Genomic DNA, 24,108 nt, shown 5'->3' with positions numbered 1-24,108 from the left:
TTGTGCAGTCTTCCTGGTGGGAGGGACTGGGTCCTGCCCCCTGGTGGGTGGAGCTGGGTCCTGCCCCTCTGCTGGACAGGGCCATGTCAAGGGGTGTGTCTAGAGGTGTTTGTGGGCTCAGGACAACGTTAGTTAGCCTTTCTGTTGATGGATGGGGTGTGGTCCCACCCTGTTGGTTGGTTGGCCTGAGGTGTCCCAACACTGGAGCCTGCAGGCTCTTGGGTGGGGCCAGATCTTGGTGCCAAAATGGCAACCTGCAAAGAACTCACGCGGAGGAGTATTCCCTGGGGCCTCTGCCACCAGTGTCCTTGCCCCCGCAGTGGGCCACAGAAGACCCCCACCTTCCTAGGAGACCCTCCAGGACCCTCAGGTAGGTCTGGCTCAGGCTACTGTGGAGTCACTGCTTTGCTCTGGGTCCCAGTGCATATGAAACCTTGTGTGTGCCTTCCAAGTGTGGAGTCTCTATTTCCTCTAGTCCTGTGGAGCTCCTGCACGCAAGCCCACTGGCCTTCAAAGCCAAATGCTCTGGGGGCTCTTCCTCCCGATGCCAGACCCCTAGGCTGGGGAGCCTGATGTGGTGATCAGAACTCTCACTTCTGTGGGAGAAACTCTGTAACAGAGGATCCAGTTTGTGGATTATCCACCTGGCGGGTACGGGGTTTGATTATATTGAGAAAGCGCCCCTCCTGTCATCTCCTTGTGGCTCCTTCTTTGTCTTTGGATGTGGAATATCCTTTTTGATAGGTTCCAGTCTTTTTTGTTGATAGTCGTTCAGCAGTTAGTTGTGATTTTGGTGTTTTCTTGAGAGGAGGTGAGCTCACGTCCTTCAACTCCACCACCGTGTTTCCCTGCCTTCCAAAAATGAGCAGAACTGATGTCGTTAGGTTAGAGGACCTTGGTCCTTGTCTTCTTTGGAGAAAGAATTCCACTGTAAAGCAGGCACAGAATTTATCGGAAGCACAGTATGTGCAAAGAGAAGAAAGAAGCAATTTATTTAGAGCAAAGCAGAAATACATGCCCAGAGAAGAGTGTGGACGTTCTCCCTGATGAGGAGCACACCAGAGAGGTGATTTAAATCACTTATATGGAGGCAGTTTTTCCGGGCCTTTGTTTTCCTTTGGTCAGTCATCTCGCTTCGTTTCCCACCTCTGACCAGACCCAGGGCCCTTCCTGATATGCGTGTGCATCTTTTTGCCAAGGTGGATTCCAGCACAGAGGCCTATGGAAGATTGACAGCACCTTTTATGGGGTAGTGCCCCTTCCTTTTTGACCCCCAAGGAGTCTTTCTGCACATGTGCAGTCAGGGAGGTTTCCTTGACCTCAGGAGTGATAGATGCAGTCATCTATTTACTTCAGCAGAGCTCAGCTCCTGCCATTAACTTTGTCCTTGAAGTGTCTAGGGCATACAAACCTCCAATTACTCTGCCTGACAAACTCTAGCTGTTCAGCCCAGGGGCCTGTCTACCTTCTACCTCAAATGCCCCCGAGAGACGTGAACCCCAAGAAATCTTTATTGGGAGGATGAACGGCAACAGTCTTTCCTCTATAGATTCTTCAGGCCGGCAAGGGGCTCATAGACCCTACCTAGTTGGGGTCATGGAGCCCTCACCAGGTCTCATTAAGGGGCCCCAGGGTGACTTCTGTTATTATTCTGGCAAGATCCGTTTCAAGGAATGGCTGGAATCTCTGGATCACCGTCATATTGTCTGGGAAACTGTTGCATCCTAGAGAGAACAAACTGAACAAGTAGGTTAAAAGAAAGCAAGGGCCAAAGATCAGTAAAAGAATTATTGTAACCAGAGGCCCAAGCAGTAGTAAGAACCAGGTTACATTTGGTAACAGTTTTGATACTGGTCCAGATAGAGTCAGTGCTTGGCTTATCCTGTTCAAAGAATAGAACCATTTGGCCTGGTCATATATTTTTGATGTCCTTTTCTATTAACCCAGTGTGATTGCTGTAGGTGTTACAGCCCCAGTTAGAAGCAGTTGGAGGATTGACAACCTGCACATTAATAGACAAAACAGATCTCATTTTTTTTTCCCAGGAGAATAAGCCTGAGACCCAATATGGACCTGGTGCTTCGGGGAGACTTGTAGCCAGGTAGCCAGTTGTCTAGTTTTATCTAAGTAGGTTTTAACCTTTGATGTGGTATTAACACATAAATAACGGGAGCTATTGGTCACTACACATGCCCCTTCTTTCTGTTAATGTATGATCTAAAGCAATTTTATTATTTAAAAATGTAGTAGTTACAAAAGGAGACCTTGAAAATGTAAGGTTGTAGCTACCAGCTGTCAGCTGGTATTGTCCTGAGAACGGCTGGTGGCGTCAAGTCATAAGCTCATAAAACTTAAGTTCTCAGCAATACAAGGTCTTTTCTGAAATCACGCCTGTAGTGTCAGCTCGTATTACCTTGCATGGCTGAACCACAGCTCCTTCATTTTGACTTTTAATTGTAATTTTTCCCTTAATAGCCAAAGCAGATGTCACTGTTAATGATTTTAGTGTTTTTCTAGGTATGAGAAGAGGCAAGAATTTGGGATCAAAAAAATCCTTACCTGAAAATATCTAACTATCTGAAGGCCTGTTCTGTCACTTTTCCCCAGAGCACAGAGTGCCTCATTTCTGATTTCCATCCCGAACTCTTTTCATGGGATGTTGAAGATCAGCAGCTGAAGCAGCTCATGATTTAATCCTTGTAGAGGTAGATGGCGAGTGCCAGTTTCCAGTTGGCAGGGCCCTTTATAATCATAAATTTGAACATGGTTTGGGTGGCATTTTATGACCATTTTGTCCCATGGCGCTAGGAATGTTCATTCCCAGGTCTGGTGAAGATTTTGCTGACAGGTCACTCACTGTGCTATTTATTACTGGACTAGGCCTTGTTATCAGTAGCCAAAAGTCTCTGGACCACTTGTCTTACTAGTCTCTTACGATCCAGGAAAATATTCCATCTTGTTGCTTCCTCCCATATCTAGAGTTACACTGTTAACAGTCATTGATTTCGTATGAGACTATATATCATCATTTTATCAGAGATCAGTCACACATTTGGTAATGTAAGAAATAACAATTCTGTAAAACAGGCAATAAAAAATAATATAGCTAGCAGTATTAGTAAGGTCAGAAGTAAGGGTTTAAGTCAAGAACTTACATTAGGTGCAGCCTAGTATATCCTCAAGTTGTCTGTCTTAGTCTGTTTTGTACCACTTATCTTTAAGGGAAATTATATACATTGGCATTGTCCATAAGACATTCAGCTTAATTTCCTAATGTTACTAGGCTGGTTATCCTTAATATAGTCTAATTGTTCCTTTAAACTTAAATGATCATAGCCTAGTGTTAATCTTCAGGTTGTAGATCATGGAGTATGTGATCTTTATCCAAAGGTTGATTATGAAGTTAGGCTTCAGAAAGAAACTTAGAATGTCCCTTTAATAATTTAATTAAATTTTGTAACAATATAATGTTAACAGTGAGGAACTATCTGGGAAGTGAGTCTTAGTAGACACAGGCCTTAATTAACAAAACTAGAATTTAATATTTAGTGAAACAATCCTTTTTCTAAAATTGCCCTCATTTCCACCAAACACAGCCAAGAACAATTTGTTTTCAAAATAAGTTTGGTCCATTGACCACATAGGCTCCTCCATACTGACTCTGGTGTAACTCCTCAGGAGTCTCAGACTAAATTCCCAAAAGGCCTCTCAAGGCCAAGAAAGCCATGCCAAAGGCCAGCCATCAGATTTTGCTTAGGTGGATTTCTGTCTTCTAGAGGTCCCTAAAATATTTTGAGATTCCTGTACATGTCAGGAGGCAGTCTTTTTTATTTACCTGATAAGTCTGTTCATAACCCAAGGGTCTCCAGTTTCTGGAGGGACCAGGCAAAGAGGAAAATGTTTTAATTTTATCCTCAGGTGTAAATTACCAAATTGTTGTAAGCCATAAGTAGCTTGAGGAGAAGGGCTTTTCTGTATCTGAAAAACAAAGATTAGAAGTCGGTAATATGTCAAAGTCATAAAAATTAATCATATTTACCAGTTCATTTAATCCCATGTAATTAATTTTTGTTCTGTTTGAGTCCACTTTTTCCATTAGTTTTGTTGACCTTGCCTGATGATTGAAGATGATAGTTACAGTGATAATTTCAAGAAGTTTGTGTTAAGGCTTGTATGATTTGTCCGGTGAAGTGGGTGCCTCGATCACTGGAGGTTGAAGAAAGTATACCCCAAGTGGAAAACACATTTTTTAACCATTTCCTTTTCATTGTGAGGGCATCAGCCCTGCAGCCAGGGAAGGCTTTAACCCATCAAGTAAAAATGGAGTTTGCCAGGGAGCTGGGAAAAGCCAGGTGGCCACCTTGGATTTCCCATAGCCCTGACTGTTTAATTTACAGCTATTGTTTACCCATTTTAAATTCCCTGATTTAGGAATAGACCATTGCCATGTTACAAGGACATCAGGATGGCAGAGTCTGACAGTCAGGGGTTAATCTTTGTAGAAGCAGAGTGAACTTTATCTACATGTGTCATGATCTTTACAGATTCTGTCGTTGTTACCTTTTATTTGACAGTGTTCCTCCTGTAATTTAATCTGTCAAATAATCCCAGTTAGTGTAATATTTTTCTGAGATGCCTCAGGGGCCCTCTGAAGTGCCTTGAAGTTAGCTGGAGGTCAGAAGAACTTTAATTACAATTTGACACTTGGGAAGTTTGTTAAAAAATATCAAAAAGTTTTAAAACACTTAGTCAAATAGAATCATAGATCATTGTGAAATAATACTTACTTACTCAACCAAAGTAACAAAAGATTTCAAAAGCAAATACAAGTCACCTAAAGGCAAAGAAATTCACACAGTCTGTTATCAAAAGCAGCATTCCAAGAAAACTTTGTTCTCTTAACAGAGAGAGAACTAAGTTCAGTCTTCATATCTTCTATCACCGACAACATATATTCTACTTGCTTCACACATTGAAATGCTTTCCTTATCATTTTAGTAGCTTTAATTACGTATTATACTTGTTAATCCATAAAAACCTTAACCTCTAGTGAAAACCAAGAAGAAAGCAATTGTGAACTGTTTGTCGTATTGGCATTTCCTGATTAGCAAACTTAATATATTCCATAACCTCTAAAAACATGCGTTTTCCCAAAGCACAATTTCTTTTCTCAATGTAGTGCAAGGCATGTGTCTAATAAACCCAAACATCTTTAGTTTCCCTCTTGCGAGAAGACAAAAGTAGGTGAATTTAGATTTGTTCAGCAATCAATATTCCAGTATTTTATCTTAAAAATGATTTAGACGTTTAATGACTTTTTATCATTTGACTTGATTTAGCAAAACTAAAGTTTCAAGGTACCAAAAATCTGGAAAAACTAGAACATAATTATTCCCACAGTGTTTACTCAAAAACTTTTATCCCATACTAAGTTAATTCTCTTGTTGACAAATGTTGTAACAGATACAGTGTGAACTTAATGACTTTCAGTAAACCTAGGTACAACAAAGGTATACTTAATATTGATGACTCTAAAGACATGTCTGTATTAATAAACTTAAACTAACTTTAATATCAGATACCGGTTCAATACTGAATATCTCCCAGATCATGTGAACCTGAAATTTGTTTAGCTTAGTTTCTCTTGTATATAGAATTGTTTGATTTGTAAGCACTTACTTTTCTTTCAGCCAATTAAATAGAGTTCATTTACGAATTAGCCTCAGCAATATTATCCACAGACAGAGACACATACTGAGATATACATAAATCCAGACAGACAGAGATCTCACAGTTTCTGCTTGAGGTTTAAAATGCCTCTTTGCTTTTTTTTCCCCTTGGCTTGAAGTTCTACTAATTAACCCAAGGCTGAAGTCTCAGGCAAAGTGGGCTGTGTTTGTCTCTCAAGGACATGAGAAGAGTTAACTTCAGGCTTTCTACTAGGCATATTTTTGTTCTCTCAGGGTCAGAATTCTGAAAAAAAGTATTTTAACAAGCTAGCTTTCTCTAATTGCATATGCAGAAAGAACCAGTTTTGCAATTTCAAAAGGGTTTTATCTTAACCAGTTTTTTCTGGAGTCTAAAGAGTATTGTGGCCACACAGTGTCAAAAAAAAAAACATCTTTTTCTGTATTCATAGTTTCATAGCTAGAATTTAGACCAAAGAGTGCTCAAATTGGCCCTAATGACAGAGGCAGACTGGCTGATACATTGTTGTCCCAGGGATACCTTCCATGGTGTTTATGACTAAAAGTGGACAGAAAGAACAAAAAAAACTTAGTGCCCTGGGAGCGTTTCTGAGGGGTGCTTTTTTTGGTTTAGAAGGAGATCCTCCCATGTTGAATAACCTGCAGCCAAGAACAGTGCTCCTAGAAATGAAGTCCAGCATCCTGGAAACATTACTAGGAGGCACCTGGAGGAGATTCAGAGTGTCCTCTGAATGTCTTTCGATCTTAATGCTGACGGGCTTTGGAGCATCCTCTACTCCCCCACTGATTTCTAACCAGACATCTCTGGTCAACTTTGGTTCCTTGCACAGGGTGCCCTCCCTTCTTACCTGGGGGGGACATTTGAACCAGTGCAGAGCGGTTGCCGGTTTTTCCTTAAGCTTTATAGACATCAGATCTCCCCTATGTCCTATAACAAGGTTTCCTACTGGGATGTACTCCTCGGGATTGAGCATTTGTAAAATTTATGACATGATCTGCTGGGAATTGGCCAGCCCAATAGGCTGTCCATAGCAGTGTAAGGGCTGCCAAAGCTTGAGGGGTGGGGGGGGTCCGAGAGGTAAAAGGAGGAACTCTTGGAAGAATTGGAGTTGGGAAACATAATTATTTCCAAAGTCATATGCCCTGGTGTTTTTTGTAACAAAGATAAGACCTCAGGGAGCCTGTGTACTCAGCCTGACAAAGACAGCGTTGGCAGTTTAGAAATAAAAAGCAAAAGATCTTCTCCCAGGAGGGTGTGAAAATACGTAGTGAAAAACAGACCCTTATGTGCAAGAAAAGTAGGAAAGAAAGGTGCAGGCCAAAGGAGAAAGTAAGGAAGATAGTGCAAGCAGAGGTCTCTAGCCCTAGTTGAGCAAGACCTGCCAGTTACCTTGGAAGCAGTCCAAGTCATGGCACCAGATGATGTCGGCAGGTGAGAGGACCTTGGTCCTTGTCTTCTTGGGAGAAAGAATTCCACAAAGAGACATTGTAAAGCAGGCACAAGATTTATTGGAAGCACAGTATGTGCAAAGAGAACAAAGAACCAGTTTATTTAGAGCAAAGCAAAAATACACACCCAGAGAAGAGTGCAGGCATCCTCCCTAATGAGGAGCACACCAGAGAGGTGATTTAAATCACTTATATGGAGGCAGTTTTTCCAGGTGTTTGTTTTTCTCTGGCCAGTCATCTTGCTTCGTTTCCAACCTCTGACCTGACCCAGGACGCTTCTCCATATGCGTGTGCATCTTTTTGCCAAGATGGATTCCAGCGCAGCAGCCTGTGGGACATTGACAGCACCTATTATGGGGTAGCGCCCCTCCCTTTTTGACCCCCGAGGAGTCTTTCTGCACATGTGCAGTCAGGGAGGTCTCCTTGACCTCAGGAGTGATAGATGTGGTCATCTTATCTCTTTATTCTGGCAGAGCTCAGCTCCTGCCATTAGCTTTGTCCTTGAAGTGTCTAGGGAACACAAAGCTCCAATTTACTCTGCCTGACAAACTCTAGCTGTTCAGCCCAGGGGCCCATCTACCTCCTACCTCAGAACCACCAGCCAGGATCTGCCGAGAAGCCTTGTTCACAAAGCCGACAGCAGGTTTGGCTGACATCTTAGCAAGCCTGAGAACCACAGCAGGGGCTGAGATGCATGGGCCAGCTTGATCCCCTGAATTCTGGCCTGCAAAGCCTCTCCTGAGCGAGAGAACCAGGGCTGGGTTGATCCTTGGGCCAAGTGGCTGCCTGTGGGGCGGCAGTCTGGCGACTGCCCCGAGGCAATGGGCGGTTTGGGTCACAGACTCACCACCTCACTGCGTGATCTCTGGCGGGTTGAGACTTGCCTGTTGTGCCCCACCAGACTCCCCGGGCTCCAGGAGGGAGTCTGGAGGAGAAAAGACCCCTGAAATGGTGTAACTTCTTAATATGAACTTTCTTAGCAAGTGAAAATGTACTTGTTCGGAAGTGAAAGTAAATAAGCAACAAGCCTCTAATTTTTTATTTGAGACTTTTTATAATATTTCAAATCAATTTGAAATTCACCTAAGGGTAAATAAGTTTTTTTTTTTAAGTTCTAAATATGTAATTTCAAACTTAAACAGTATGAACTTATCACTAATAGAATTTGTACTTATTTTCCAGGCGATTAATGTGGATCTGACTCATATTGAAAACAGAATTGGTGACATTGTTAAATCAGAAAAACATGTTCAGCTAGTGTTGGGACAACTGATAGATGAGTAAGTACAATATTTAAGAACACTTTTTTGTTTTCTTTTTTTTTGTAAGTAAATTTATACCTAAATTTAGAACAGTTGTGGCCATTTCAGCATTTTGTTTAGAACTCTTTTAGTGCTGATTTTCATTGTAAGGATCATTGTACTTAAAAAGTAAGTGCTTAATTGTGTGGAGTACTTGGAAATAATATAAACTTTTATTTTTTTCTATTGTTTTAAAGCGACACAAAACATAATTTTTATCATCTTTCCTGTATGAGTTTAACTCTGAAAGCAGAATTGTTCCAAAAATATTAATGAAAATGATTGCAGAATTTTAATTGTTGAAAACAATTTCAGCATTTATTATTTGATTAACCTTACATTTAGTTACATTGGTAAGAAAATAATTTTCAGAATATGAGTAACGAATGGTGTTTACCTAAACATACCATATTCATTACTTTTGGGGCATACCTTATTGCAACAGGAATTAAACATAATAGATAGAGGAAAATTAGTATTCCTAATTGGGTTTTTCCTTTTTTTTTTTTTTAAACTATTAGGAACTATTTGGATCGGTTAGCAGAAGAGGTAAATGATAAATTACAGGAAAGTGGTCAGGTAACCATATCCGAACTGTGTAAAACCTATGATCTTCCTGGAAACTTTCTGACACAGGTATTTTTTTCTTAATACTCTAATATGTCTTTTCAGATAAATAAAAGAATTTTAATGGGAGGGAAGAAACTAGACCTTCTTACCATTAATTGATTTTTTGCAAGTGTTTGACTACTGATGTTCTAGCAATATATTTGGGGAATACTTAAACATTGATGGCTCTGATGAGATTGTTTAGAAGTGATTGTAATCTTCCTGAACCCAGAGACACCCTAAACTTAAGTAGACTTAAGTTCTAGGCCTGCTTTGATGCAGTAGCAGGTGTACCATAAGCATATAGGTTTATTTAATGTTCTGATAACAGCTGTACAGAAACTTTAACCATGGTATCATCAGTTCTGATTGCCTAGTTATATTTTAAGAAATAACTGATGAAGACTATAATTTAGAAGGGGTGCTACTGGCATCTTGTGTGGTAAAGGTCAAGGCTGATGCTAAACATCCTGCAGTGCACAGAACATCCCTTCCCAACAAAGAATTTTCTTGCCCAAAATGTAAGTAGTACCAACATCTTTTGATGTCACCTTTTTTCCTCCTCTAAACTGTCAGTGTGACAGGAAGAAGAACCAAGGAATCACTTATATTCTCTTAATTTTTGGTACTTGTGTCAATACTCAAATCAGATATCTTGATTTATAGTGTAATAACAATGCTACCTGAAAATAGAGGCTAGTTCCCTGTTTGTTGTTTCTTTTTTCTTAAAGTGGTTTGACATTTTAGAATTATAGAAGTCCATTTGGTACAGTGGAAAGTGCATGGGCTTTGGAGTTAAACAGACCTTGATTTGAATTCTGTCTATGCCACTGCTTAGTTATTCAGTGTCAGGAAAATTATTTCATGTCTTTTGTGCTTCCAGTTACGTATCTGAAAATGGGAATAATTGTCTCTTTCATAGATCTCAATGAGGTTATATTCATGATATATCTACTGAAATGGCTGGCACAGTGGAAGTACTCAATAAGTGATGGTTTTGTTTTGTATTTACTGCAACAAATAAGGGAAAAGCCAAATCTCTTTATACTTTAACTTACCAAACCATAATTGCATGAGATTAATTTATAATACAACCGATTTACTCACTCATTTTAGCTGAGTGATTTCTCCTAATTGCATCTAAAATACCATTTAGGGCATAGATCTGTTTTACAAAGCATTTCAGGAGCCTAAGCTCCTGAGCAAATGTATGTAAATCACAGAAGATAAAATCGGCAAATGTATGTAAATCACAGAAGATAAAATTGGCAAATATATGTAAATCACAGAAGGTAAAAAAAAAAATTTTTAGACACTTTTAAATAGAAGTATCAGAACAGATTCAAATGATTTCTTATAAAATTGTGCTACTGATACATTTTAGAAATATATATAGTTTCTTAATATTTTTCAGTTTTAATTTTTCTCAGTATCACAGGCAGTATTCTAAAAGCTCATTAAGAAGTTGTTTGGAAAGCATTTTTCTGTACCATAAAAGTACCAGCCAAGCTGACTTGAGTAGATTTAACTTGTCCTGGGAAGGCAAATATGTCCAGGCTTATTTTATATGTACCTGATCCCAGTCATAGTGTAGCTGTGGAAAAATACTCTCTTGAGATTACCAAGAAATCAGGTTGTCTGTCAGTATAGATTTCTGGACACAGTTTGTTAATATTTGCATCACAGAAGATAACTGTTCAGGTCTTATGTTTCCCTAGGTCGCAGAATCTTGGAATAACATTTATTTCTCTCTGTTAGGCTCCATATAGGATCCTCTCCAAGACCCATGTATATGTCGTGGCTGTCTATGTGTCAGACTACTAGAAAACTAGAAAATTATAACTAGAAAATTGGTTAATCTCTTTTATTTTACCATAGAAATAGGCCTTATTTTAGCAAGTAGCTGAGCCTTTTAACATTCAGCTATTTGATTCATTCGATTCTTGTCTCTGCCATAAGATTATGAAGTTTCCTAGATCCTAAGTCTTCATTTTACCTTACATATCTTGTTAATTCATGCTTGCTGAAATTATTCAATCATATGATTAATACAGCATCAGCATGCAACATGACTCTAGTAAGACTGTACAAACGTAAATGTGTAATTTTGTTCTTTCAAATTAATAAGAATTTTCATCCATCTTTACCCTCAGGCACTAACTCAGCGACTAGGTAGAATTATTAACGGACACATTGATCTTGATAACAGAGGAGTAATATTTACTGAAGCTTTTGTAGCTAGACATAAAGCACGCATCCGTGGGTTGTTCAGTGCTATTACCCGGTAAGCATATTTTAAATTATGTATATTTTTACATTTGTTTGATTATTGTTTGCTTTTTTTTTTTTTTTTAAAGCAGAATCTCATTCAGGACCCTAGTTTGTTAAATAGACAGAGGGCAGCTTCTGTGAAATAGGAATGGGGATTCCAGAGCCCTAGAATGTAGCCACACTCTCTCCAACCCACATCTCCTTTACTCGCCTACCTTCACCATCGTTATGACCCCAGATGTACTTCTGCAGAACACCCAGATCATATATAAAGTCACCCTGGGATCGTGGAAAGAGTATGCAGTCAGAAGTCCTTGGGTCATAGCCCTATCACATAGTAACCTTGTGACCCTGAGTAGATAAGTCAGTCACACCTAACTTCTTTGGGCCGCAGACGGGACTGGATGACTTTAGAACTTTTTTTTTTTTTTTTTTAACTAAATAACATTCTAGAATTCTAATGAATGACAATTTTACTTTCAAAATCACTTGAACTTAATGTTTGGGGCCTGTGTAACAAACTCCAGTGTGGAATTAAGAAAACCTACATTCTCAATTCTCTTTTCTCCTGTGTCATTTAGTTTATCTCAGTGGTTTTTGGGTCCCACCAGCATTTAAATGTCCAGATTTCTCCATTTTAAAACAATCAAACCTCTCTCAACCCCATATTCCACTCCCTTTACCATCTTGTTTATTCCTTTCCTTAAAGTGAACCTTCTCGAATTGATGTCTACAGTTACTGTCTCAGTTTTCTTACCTTCAGTAACTTCTCAACTCACCCATCTGGCTTCTACAACTTACATAGCAATGATGTCAGTATCATTAAATCTAATGGGTATTTCCTGTCCTTGTTTTACTTTATAGCACCATTTAACCCCAATTACGGCTTCCTTCTTGAAATGTTCCCATCTCTTTCTTTCTTTTTTTTTTTTTTTTAACACTATACTTTCCTGGTTTCTTTTTATGTCTTTTGGCAGTACCTTATTAGGCTGTACCTTTTCTGGCTCTTCCTCCTTTCACGAGCCTTGAAAGTTTTGTTTCAGGCCATCTTTTCTTCTCAGTCCTGTACTGTCTGCCTAGGTGCTTTTACCTTTCTTCTAAGTTTCAGACTCATACTATCTGTACAGCATCTCTTTTGAAGTGTTTTGTTACAAGTGCCTCAAATTCAGCATATTTAAACTAACTCACTACTGTCCCACTTTCCACCTCTTCTGAATTTATTCTTCCACTGGTGTTTCCATTACCAGTAAATATCATCATCAGGTTGGTTTTGCCAGAAAACTGGGAGTCCTCCTTTATGCCATCCTTTCTCTTACCTCCCTTTCCATAGCACAACATCTTTTGAATTCATATTTTAAATATTTACGTAATCTTTACTTCTCTGACATCACCATTCTTACCACTTCAGTCCATTTTTTACCTAGACTGTTTCAGGAGGTTTCTAACAAGTCCCCCTTCTTCTACTCTTATTACCTTTCAGGACATTTTTTCGTGGCAGCCACAGTGATTTCTTTTTGTCATTCAACAAATCAAAAGCACGCATTGAACACCTAATACATTCAGGGCCCTGGTGGAACAAAAGACTAAAAGGATAGAAGAGAGAGCTTGCAATCTAATGCAACAGTTTTCTTTCTTTCTTCCTTTTTTTTATCTCACACTTACAGAAAAGTTGCAAGAGAACCTTTTTTTTTTAAATTCTGTCCCATTTGAGAGAAAGTGGCTGACATGATGTCCCATAATCACACTTTAGTCTGTATTTCCTACAAACAAGGGCAACGTCCTATAGAACTACAATACAAACATCAAAATCAGAAAATTGACCGTGATCCATTACTACCATCCAGTCCTTGGATCCCATTCATGTTTTACCAGTTGTCCCAATAATATTCTTTATACAAAAAGGATCCAGTTCAGAATCACATAGTGCATTTGTCATGTCTCCTTAGTCACTTTCAATCTGGAACACTTACTCTTACTTTCATGACCTTGACACTTGAAGATCACAGGCCAGTTATTTCATAGAATATTCAATCTTTCCTTTCTGCTACTTTGTCATACTTATATTCAGGTTATGCATCTTTGGCAGGAATATCACAAAAGTGATTATATGTTCTTGTCATTGAACCCTATCAGGTGGCATACAATTCAGATTTTTCCAGTTACTGATGAGGTGCATTGTGACTTCTTAATAAGGAGATATCTGCTAGACTTCTCATAAAGATTCTTGTTTCCCTTTATAATTAAGTATTTATGGGGAGGGCAGTTTGAGATCATGTGAGTTACCCTGTTTTTCATCAAATTTTCAGTTTATTCATTAAATCACTGTGGACTTACAGTTTTCTATATTATTCATTGGATTATAATCTATTGTTACCATTATTTAGATTTTCAAATTGGCTCTGATTTAGCTAGTGGAAGGCCCTTCAAGCTGGCTTCTGTGTCCTTTTGACAGGTCCCCATCATTCTTCCAACACTTCTTTTCTTTCTGGCACAACAAGAAGTTCCAGGCTCAGTTCATACTTTACCTGTTCCAACCTTGGAATCAGCCATTCCTCCAAGGAGCCCTGGTTCCTTTTAGTAGAGTATAGTATTTAGAAACCAAGATCTGGACACTAGATTGTTTATTGCTGTTTGGTTGTTCCTGCTCCCAAGCCCTCTCAGCAGACAAGCTAAGGTATACACGTTACACAATTATATACACCCCCCCTATATATCTATATTTTTGTATCGTTGTGTATCAGGAACCGTGAGTTCACACTGATACCTCCAACACTCTAAGTCTTGTTCTAGTTTTCTCCTTTTCCATAATTGTAACTCCCTTCTCTGTCCATGAGAAACCTAGCTCCCATTATCCTTAATGTATTTACTTATTTGATTAATTCCCCTTTATGTGACTGATCTCCCATTTGCTGCTACAGCTCTCTTCCCTATATGGATGTCTTCTTTACATAGGCTCTGACAGCTTCCACCAGATCACCCTTCTAACACAAGAACAGTAGTTTTTTCCAGGAGAGGAACTGAGTAGCTGAGTGATAGGAATGGAGGGGGACTCCGTTTTGTAACTTTTTTGTACCCTGAACATTTATAACTTAGTCAAAAAAACAAACAAAAAAAAAACAGTGTATTTTTCCTATTAACAAATATTTATCCTTTTTCTTTGACCAGTTATTGTGGTGAGTGTAGTTATCATCTGGTTCAGCAAATAATATTTTCCTGACTCATAGTAGCCCTGAGTTTCTCTGTATGGAGGTATTATCAAACCATGAGAGCAAAAACAAATTTTGAGCCACAAAAGATGTTGCTAGGCTGTGTGGCTTCTAGATAGTTCCATTTAAGGTAATGTATCTTCATATTTGCCTCTTAAATACAAGGAACCAACTCACTTTTCTGGTCTAACTTCAGAGAGAAGACCTGCATCTCTGATTAAAAAGGGTTTATGTTTATTGTTACTATAGGTAGCCAGAAAGAAGAGCAGGAAGTAATTAGTGAGAAGAATGAGGTATGTAGGTATACTAAGCTACATTGTATTCCAGATTGAAATAATTCAGCAGCTAAGTTTCATTGTACAATAAAAGCTAGAAATTTTGTGCAATCCAGTTAAACTTTTATTGAACACCCATAGTAAGTTATGCACCCAGCAATTTTAAGATAAAGTTCTTCAAGGAGCCCTCCACATTTTTATAGGAATGTGTTCAGGTAGAAAGGAACAGAAAACAAAAAACATGAGAAGGTTGTAATAAGATAAACAGAGGAGAGCAAACTTCACGTAATTGGACCTAATTGGTTCGGGGGGGGGCTCTAAATAATTCAACTGAAAATTTTAGGTAAAATAATTTAATATAAACCAAATTGATCTATATAAGAATTTGGTAAAAGTAATAGTTTAGTCAAAAATCCCCAAACACAGCGGTTTTAAATATTAATTCATATTTTGACAACTGTTTCTGCTCTCCCAGGTTTGTCATAGGGAAAATTTATAACATTTTAAATAATCAACAAGAGAGAATCAAGTAGTTGGAATAACTTAAAAGTCTTTTAGTTATATGCATAAGAATAAAAACACAGACTAAACCTAAACCAGAGAACTTGTATAATTGGTTTAAAATGAATAGGGAAGAAAAAAATTGGAGTCAGAAAAAAGTCTAGATCTTTTTTTTTCAATTGTTTCCTTTACTTAAAAGAAATTATAATTATTATAAAAGAAAAGCATTCACAGGGATCTATCCAAAAGAAATGAAAACATATCTCTGCACAAAGGCATGAAACAAATCTTCATAGCAGCATTATTCATAATAGCCCCAAACTGGAAATAATCCAGGTGTCCATCAGCTGATAAATGGATACAAACAACAAAATATAGTATATCCGTACACCAGAATGCTATTCAGCAATAAAAAGGAGTGAATACTGATCCGTGCTTTATTATGCATGAACCTCAAAGACATGCTAAGTAAAAGAAGCCGGACACAAGAGACCACATACTGATTCCATTTATAAGAAATCTCTAGAAAAGCACATTTGTAGAGGCAGAAAGCAGATCAGTGGTTCTCTAGGTCTACGGGTGGCAACAGGAATTAACTGCAAACATCTAGGAAGGAACTTTTTGGGTGATGGAAACCTTCTAAAACTGGATTGTGGCGTTGGTTGCTCAGCTCTATTAATTTATTGAGATCGTTGAATTGTATACTTAGAATTGGTTAGATTTATATGTAAATTTTGTATGTCTCATTAAAGCTGTTCAAAAAAAAAAAGAAATGTATAATCATTACAGAAAATACTGATAAGCAAAAGAGAGAAATTAAAGTGGATTTCTCCCAGTCATACACCCTAACTGGAATACAGCATTCCAGTTTCCTTTCAGTATGTACGTGATCTCATTTTTCTTCAGAAATGGAATCATATAACATTCACTGACTTCCCAGGTGAGGAGAGCCTCGCAGACAGAAAGAATAGAATGAACAAGAAATTAACATACAATAAAGGGCAAGACAGATAGTCAAGAGTCACCAAATTTGAGGTGAAATTTTGGTGGGAAAGTAAATTGATCCCAGAATGGGAAGACAGATCAATTACCTGGTATTTCAATAGCATAATTCTGCTTAAGGATGTAAAATTTGGTGCAGTTTTTTTTTTTTTTTTTTTTTTTTTTTTTAATTGATTTACAATGTTGTGTTGGTTTCTGGTGTTCAGCAAGCAATTCAGTTATACATATATATGTGTATATATATTTTTCTTCATGTTCTTTTCCATTATACTTTATTACAGGATACTGAATATAATTCCCTGTGCTATACAGTAGGACCTTCTTGTTTATCTATTTTATATATAGTAGTTTGTATCTCCTAATCCCAAACTTCTGATTTATCCCTCCCCCACCCCTTTTCCCCTTTGACAACCATAAGTTTGTTTTCTATGTCTGAGTCTGTTTCTGTTTTGTAAATAAGATCATTTGTATCATAGTTTAGATTCCATATGTAAGTGATGTCATACGGCATTTGTCTTTCTCTGACTTCACTTTGTATGATAATCTCTAGGTCCATCCATGTTGCTGCAAATGGCAACATTTAATTCTTTTTTATGGCTGAGTAATATTCTATTGTGTGTGTGTATATATATCACATCTTCTTTATCCATTCATCTGTTGATGGACACTTAGGTTGCTTTCACATCTTGGCTATTATTAATAGTGCTGCTATGAACATTGGGGTGCATGTATCTTTTCGAATTAGAGTTTTTGTCTTTTCTGGATGTATGCCCAGGAGTGAGATTGCTGGATCAAAAGGTAGCTCTATTTTTAGTTTTTTAGGGAGCCTCCATACTGTTTTCCACAGTGGCTGCACCAATTTACATTCCCACCAACAGTGTAGGAGGGTTCCCTTTTCTCCACACCCTTTCCAGCATTTATTATTTGTAGACTTTTTGATGATGGCCATTCTGACCCATGTGAGGTGATACCTCATTGTAGTTTTGATTTGCATTTCTCTAATAATTAGTGATGTTGAGCATCTTTTCATGTGCCTATTGGCCATCTTTATGTCTTCTTTGGAGAAATGTCTATTTAGGTCTTCTGCCCATTTTTGATTGGGTTGTTTGGTGTTTTTTGTTTTTTGTTTTTTTTTATATTGAGCTATATAAACTATATTTTGGAAATAACTCCTTGTTGGTCACATTGTTTGCAGATATTTTCTCCCAGTACGTAGGTTGTCTTTTCATTTTGTTTATGGTTTTGTTTGCTGTGCCAAAGCTTATCAGTTTGATTTGGTCCCATTTGGTTATTTTTGTTTTTGTTTCTGTTGCCTTGGGAGGCTGATCTAAGAAAACATTGCTACAATTTATGTCAGAGAATGTTTTGCCAATGTTCTCTTCTAGCTGTTTTACAATGTCATGTCTTACATTTAAATCTTTAAGCCATTTTTGAGTTTATTTTTGTGTATGGTGTGAGGGAGTGTTCTAACTTCATTGATTTACATGTGGCTGTCCAGCTTTCCCAGCACCACTTGCTGACGAGACTGTCTTTTCTCCATTGTATGTTCTTGCCTCCTTTGTCGAAGATTAATTGACCATGGGGGTGTGTGCGTTTATTTCTGGGCTCTCTGTGTTTTCTGTTATTGTTGTTGTTTTTGGCTGTGTGGCTTGCAGGATCTTAGTTCCCTGACTGAGGATTGAACCTGCGCCCTTGCCAGTGAAAGCACAGAGTCCTAACCACTGGACCACCAGGGAATTCCCTGGGCTGTCTTTTCTGTTGCATTGATCCATGTGTCTGTGTGCCAACACCATGCTGTTTTGATTACTGTGGCTTTGTAGTATTGTCTGAAGTCAAGGAGGGTTATGCCTCCTGCTTTTTTCTTTTTCCTCAGGATTGCTTTGGCAATTCTGGGTCTTTTATAGTCCCATATAAATTTTAGGATTATTTGTTCTAGGTCTGTGGAAAATGTCATGGGTAATTTGATAGGGATTCCATTAAACCTGTAGATTGCTTGGGTAGTATTAATATTTTAACAATATTAATTCTTCTGATCCAAAAGCATGAGATATCTTTCCATTTCTTTGAATCATCTTCATTTTCCTTTGTTAATGTTTTGTAGTTCTTAGCATATAAGTCTTTCACGTCCTTGATGACGTTTATTCCTAAGTATTTCTTTTTTTGATGCAGTTTTTAAAGGGAATTTTTTTTACTTTCCCTTTCTGATATTTCATTGTTAGTATAAAGAAATGCAACAGATTTCTGTATGTTAATCTGGTATCCTGCTACCTTGCTGAATTCATTTATCAGTTCTAGTAGTTTTTGTGTGGTGTCTTTAGGATTTTCCGTATATGGTATTATGTCACCTGCTTATGATGATAATTTTACCTCTTCCCTTCCAGTTTGTGTACCTTTTATTGCTTTTTATTGTCTGATTGCTGTGGCTAGGACTTCTGATACTGTGTTGAACAGAAGTGGTGACAGTGGGCATCCTTGTTGTAAATTTCAGCGCGAAGGCTTTCAACTTTTCACCGTTGAGTATTATGTTGGCTGTGGGCTTGTCATAAATAGCTTTTATTATGTTGAGATATGTTCCCTCTGTACCCACTTTGGTAAAAGTTGTTATCATGAGTGGATGTTGAATTTTGTCAAATGCTTTTTCTGCAGCTATCAAGATGATCATGTGGTTTTTGTCTGTTCTTTTGTTTATGTGGTGTATCACATTGATAGATTTGCTATGTTGAACTATCCTTGTAAACTTGGGATGAATCCCACTTGGTCGTGGTGTATGATCTTTTTTATGTGTTGTCGGATTCGGTTTGCTAATGTTTTGTTGAGATTTTCTGCATCTATATTCGTCAGAGATACTGGCCTGTAATTTTCTTTTTTGGTGGTGTCTTTGTTTGGTTTTGGTATCAGGATGATGGTGACTTCATAGAATGTCTTTGGGAGTGTTCCCTCCTCTTCAGTCTTTTGGAAGAGTTTGAAAAGGATCAGTATAAGTTCTTTGTATGGTTGGTAGAATTAATTCCCCAGTGCAGCCATTCCGTCCTGGACTTTTGTTTGCAGGGAGTTTTTTTATTACAGATTCTGTTTCACTTCTAGTGATCATTCTGTTCAAATTAATCTGTTTCTTAATTCAGTTTTGGAGGACTGTATGTTTCTAGAAACTTGTCCATTTCTTCTAGGTTGTCCAATTTGATGGCATATAATTGTTCATAGTATTCTCTTATGGTTTTTGTATTTCTGTGGTATCAGTTGTTATTTCTCCTCTTTCATTTCTTATTTTATTTAGTTTTCTCTTTTCTTCTTGGTGAGCCTGGCCAGAGGTCTGTAGGTTTTGTTTACCCTTTGAAAGAACCAGGTCTTGATTTTATTGATTTCTTTTTTTGTTTTTAATTGCAGTATAGATTTACAAGGGTGTGTTTCAGGTATACAGCAAAGTGATTCAGTTACATGTATGTATATGTATATGTGTGTGTATATATATATTCTTTTTCAGATTCTTTTCCCTTATAGATTATTACAAAATATTGAGTATAGTTCCCTGTGCTATACAGTATGTCCTTGTTGTTTATTATTGATATTTTATGTATAGTAGTATGTATATGTTAATTCCAAGTTCCTCATTTATCCCTCCCTCCTACCTTTCCCCTTTGGCAACTATAAGTTTGTTCTCTATGCCTGTGGGTCTATTTCTGTTTTGTAAATAAGTTTATTTGTATCTTTTTTTTTTTTTTTTAGATTCCACATATAAGCAATATCGTATGATATTTGTCTTTTTTTGGCTTATTTCACTTAGTATGATAATTTCTAGTTCCATCCATGTTGCTGCAAATGGCATTATTTCATTTTTCTTATGGCTGAGTAATATCCCATTGTGTGTGGGGGGGGGGTGTGTATGTATATCTGTCACATCTTCTTTATCCATTCATCTGTCAGTGGACATTTAGGTTGCTTCCATGTCTTGTGTATTGTAAATAGTGCTGCAATGAACATTGGGATGCATGTATCTTTTCGAATTATAGTTTTGTCCAGTTATATGCCCAGGAGTGGGATTACAGGATCATATGGTAGCTCTAGTTTTAGTTTTTTTAAGGAACCTCCATACTGTTCTCCATAGTGCCTGTACAGATTTACATTCTCACCAACAGTGTAGGAGGGTTCCTTTTTCTCCATACCCTCTCCAGCATTTATTGTTTGTAGACGTTTTTGATGATAGTCATTCTGACTGGTGTCAGGTGATACCTCATGGTAGTTTTGATTTGCATTTCTCTAATAATTGGCATTGTTGAGCATTTTTTTCATCTGTATTGACCATCTGTATGTCTTTGGAGAAGTGTCTGTTTAGATCTTCTACCTGCTTTTTGATTGGGTTGTTTCTGTTTTTTTTAATCTCTTTTATTTATTCCCTCTCTGATCTTCATTATTTCCTTTCTTCTGCTGACTTTAGGTTTTGTTTTTTCTTCTGATTCTTTTAGGCGGTAGGTTAGGTTGTTTATTTGAGATTTTTCTTATTTTTTGAGGAAGGCCTGTATTGCTGTGAACTTCTAAGGACTGCTTTTGCTGCATGCCATAGATTTTGTATGGTTGTGTTTTCATTGTCAGTTGTCTCAAGGTATTTTTAAATTTCCTCTTTGATTTCATCTTGACCCATTGTTTTTTTAGTAGCATGTTGTTTAGACTCCATGTAATCAGTTTTTTTCTTGTTTTTCTTTCTGTGGTTGATTTCTAGTTTCATGCTGTTGTGGTCAGAAAAGATACTTGAAATAATTTCTCTCCTCTTCAGTTTGTTGAGGCTTGTTTTGTGTTTTTGTATGTGGTCAGTCCTAGAGAATGTTCCATGTGCACTTGAAAACAGTGTGTATTCTGGTTTTTTGGGATGTAATGCCCTGAAAATACCAATTAAGTCTAACTATTCTAATGTGTCATTTAGAATCTCTGTTGCATTATTGATTTTCTGTCTGGAAGATCTATCCATTGATGTGAGTCTGGCGTTAAAGTCTCCTACTATTGTATTCCCATCAATTTCTCCCTTTATGTCTGTTAGTATTTGTTTTATGTATTCAGATGCTCCTATATTGGGTGCATATATGTTAACAAGTGCAATATCCTCTCCTTGTATTGATCCTTTTATCATTATTCAGTGCCCTTGTTTATCTTTTTTTTATGGTCTTAGTTTCAAAGTCTGTTTTCTCTGATATGAGTATTGCTACCCCCGCCTTCTTGTCACTTCCATTTGCATGATACATCTTTTTCCATCCCTTCACTTTCAATCTATGTGTGTCATTTGCCCTAAAGTGGGTCTTTTGTAGACAGCATGTTGTAGGCTCTTGTTTTTTTATCCAATCTGCCACTCTTTGACTTTTGATTGGAGCATTTAGTCTATTGACACTTAAGGTAATTATTGATAGATATGTATTTGTTGCCATTTAAAAACTTGTTTTCCAGTTGATTTTGTATTTCTTATTCCCTTCTCTTTCTTTTTGTCTTTCCTATTGTGGTTTGATGGTTTTCTTTTGTATTATGCTTTTGTTCTCTTCTTTTTGGTTTTTGTGAATCTGTTGTATGTTTTTGATTTGTGATTACGCTGTTTTTTCAAGTATGTTAACCCATTCCTGTATCTACTTGCTACAAACTGGTAGTCATATAGGCTCAAACACATTCTAAAAAAAAAAAATCTGTATTTTCTTACTCTTCTCCCCCGTATTTTTTGATTTTGATGTCCTCTTTTGCACCTTCATGTTTATCCTTTTGCTGTTCATTGTAGTTATTATCGCTTTCACAATAATTTTTTTTAAGTCTGTGTACTGGCTTATTTAAGTGATTTACTTCCCAGTTGTGATTTTTTTTTTTCTTTCCTACAGATTCTTGCTTCTTTTCTATTGAGAGAAGACCTTTCAATATTTCTTCTGGATAGGTTTAGTATTGCTGTATTCTTTCAGTTTTTGCTTGTCTGAGACATTCTTTCTCTCTCCTAAATGATAATCTTGCTAGGTAGAGTTTCCTAAGTTGTAGGTTTTTCCCTTTCAGGACATGGAATATATCTTGTCACTCCCTTCTGGCCTGAAACCTTTTTGTAGAGAAATCAGCTGATAGGCTTAAGTAGGTTCCCTTTGTAACTAATTCTTTGTTTTCTCTTGCTGCCTAGAAACCTCTCTTTATCTTTAACTTTTGTCATTTTAATTATAATATGTCCTGTTGTGGGTTTGTTTGGGTTCATCCTTTTGGGACCTTCTCTGCTTCCCATACCTGGATATCTGTTTCCTTCCTTAGGTTTGGGAAGTTTTCAGCCATAATTTCTTCCAATATGTTTTCGATCCCCTTTTCTCTTTCTTCTCCTTCTGGGATCCCTATGATGTGTAGATTGGCACACTTTATATTATCCCATAGGTCTCATATATTGCTTTCTTTTTTTTTCATTTGTCTTTCTGTCTGCTGTTCTTATTGGGCAATTTCCATTATTCTTTCTTCCAGATCATTTATCCATTCTTCTGCATCATTCAGTTTGCTATTTATTGCCTTTAGCTCAGCTTTCATCTCAGCAAATGAGTTTTCTAATTTTTCTTGGTTCCTCTTTATAGTTAGTAACTAGTTCCTTGTTACAGTGACCTGCATTTCTATTGATAGCCTTTCTTAATTCCTTCAGTAGTTTTATTACCTCCTTTTTGAACTCAGGGTCTAGTAGACTGGAGAGGTGTTTTATTTTTTGTTCTTTCAGGGGAATTCTCTTGATCTTTTAATTGCATTTGGCTCCTCTGCTTCTTCATTTTATTTATATTTCTCTTACTGTAAGAGTTTAGGAGAAACAGTATCTACTGTGGTCTTGGAGGGCTGTTTTTATGTCGGAGCATCCCCGTGTACCCTGCATGAATCTAATATTTTTGGTGTGAGAGCTGTTTTAGTATGGGGCCCTGCCATGTCTTTTCTCAGTATGTGCTGGCCGTTATCCCACTGATGGAGGTGTGACTGGTGTTGTGGTGACCAGAGCCTGCAATGGATATTGAGCAGGGCGTCCTCTTTGCTCTGTGGTTGTCACAGCCCTGTTGGGGACAGGGTCTGCTCACCAGTTGTTGGAGTAGAAGCCCCCAGATACATTTCTAAGCTACTACAGTGTGAGGCAAGACTGGAGTGCTCCCGCTGGGAGAAAAGCCACTGCCTATTCCTCCACAGGAGCTGTTTGCCAGGAGGGCACCTGTGGTGTTGCCTGTCACTCGTGCAGTCTCACAAAGTATGCTCTTGTTGGCACTGCCCCTGGCCCCTCCTCAATCATGGGAATGCAGGCAGTCGACCTGGGTGACCCTCGGGTGCTGTGCTCACAAAACCAGCAGCGCAGATCCACTGAAGTCAGGCACCTGAACTGTCATGGTCGCACACCTGGACCCGCCCTGGGAGCTACAGAACCAGCCCAGACCCCAGCTCCACCTCTACATATGCATGCCCACAAAGCTTGCAGCTGCTAATGCCAGACTTGCCCCAGCCACAGGATCACCAGTAATCTGCTTGGATGTCCCACAGGTGCTGAGCTTACAAAGCTGCCAGCAGTGGCATAAATCTGCGGATTGATCAGCTGCTGGGACACAGCGCAGATTTCAGCCCCACCTCCAAGTGTGGGCAGCACTCCCGGGCTTGCATGCTCCCAGAGCTCATAGAGGCAGAGCCACACCTGCTGTGAGCACGTAGAGATTGAGGCTGCTCTGGTGGGGCCTTGCCCCTCCCTTTGCTTGAGAGTCACCCCATTAACAGTGGGGCTTCTATGGCAGACCCAGGCTCAGTCCTGTGTACACCTCCTGTTGCAGCCCAAAGC

At 38.2% G+C, this 24,108-nt stretch overlaps 1 protein-coding gene across 1 annotated transcript in view; it reads left to right on the top strand.

Moving 5' to 3' along the window:
- UFL1 (UFM1 specific ligase 1) overlaps positions 1–24,108 on the top strand; it is a 60,772-nt gene that overhangs the window by 14,766 nt on the left and 21,898 nt on the right. Inside the window, exons 4-6 of the mRNA XM_059941561.1 lie at positions 8,340–8,437; positions 8,980–9,094; positions 11,221–11,351. Of these exons, the coding sequence (XP_059797544.1) occupies positions 8,340–8,437; positions 8,980–9,094; positions 11,221–11,351 (344 nt within the window). The remainder of the gene's footprint in view (positions 1–8,339; positions 8,438–8,979; positions 9,095–11,220; positions 11,352–24,108) is intronic.

Source organism: Balaenoptera ricei, chromosome 12, assembly GCF_028023285.1.
Source record: "Balaenoptera ricei isolate mBalRic1 chromosome 12, mBalRic1.hap2, whole genome shotgun sequence".
Classification (NCBI taxonomy): domain Eukaryota; kingdom Metazoa; phylum Chordata; class Mammalia; order Artiodactyla; family Balaenopteridae; genus Balaenoptera; species Balaenoptera ricei.
The sequence above is the reverse complement of the archived record's forward strand: the minus strand, read 5'-3'. Positions and strand labels throughout refer to the sequence as shown.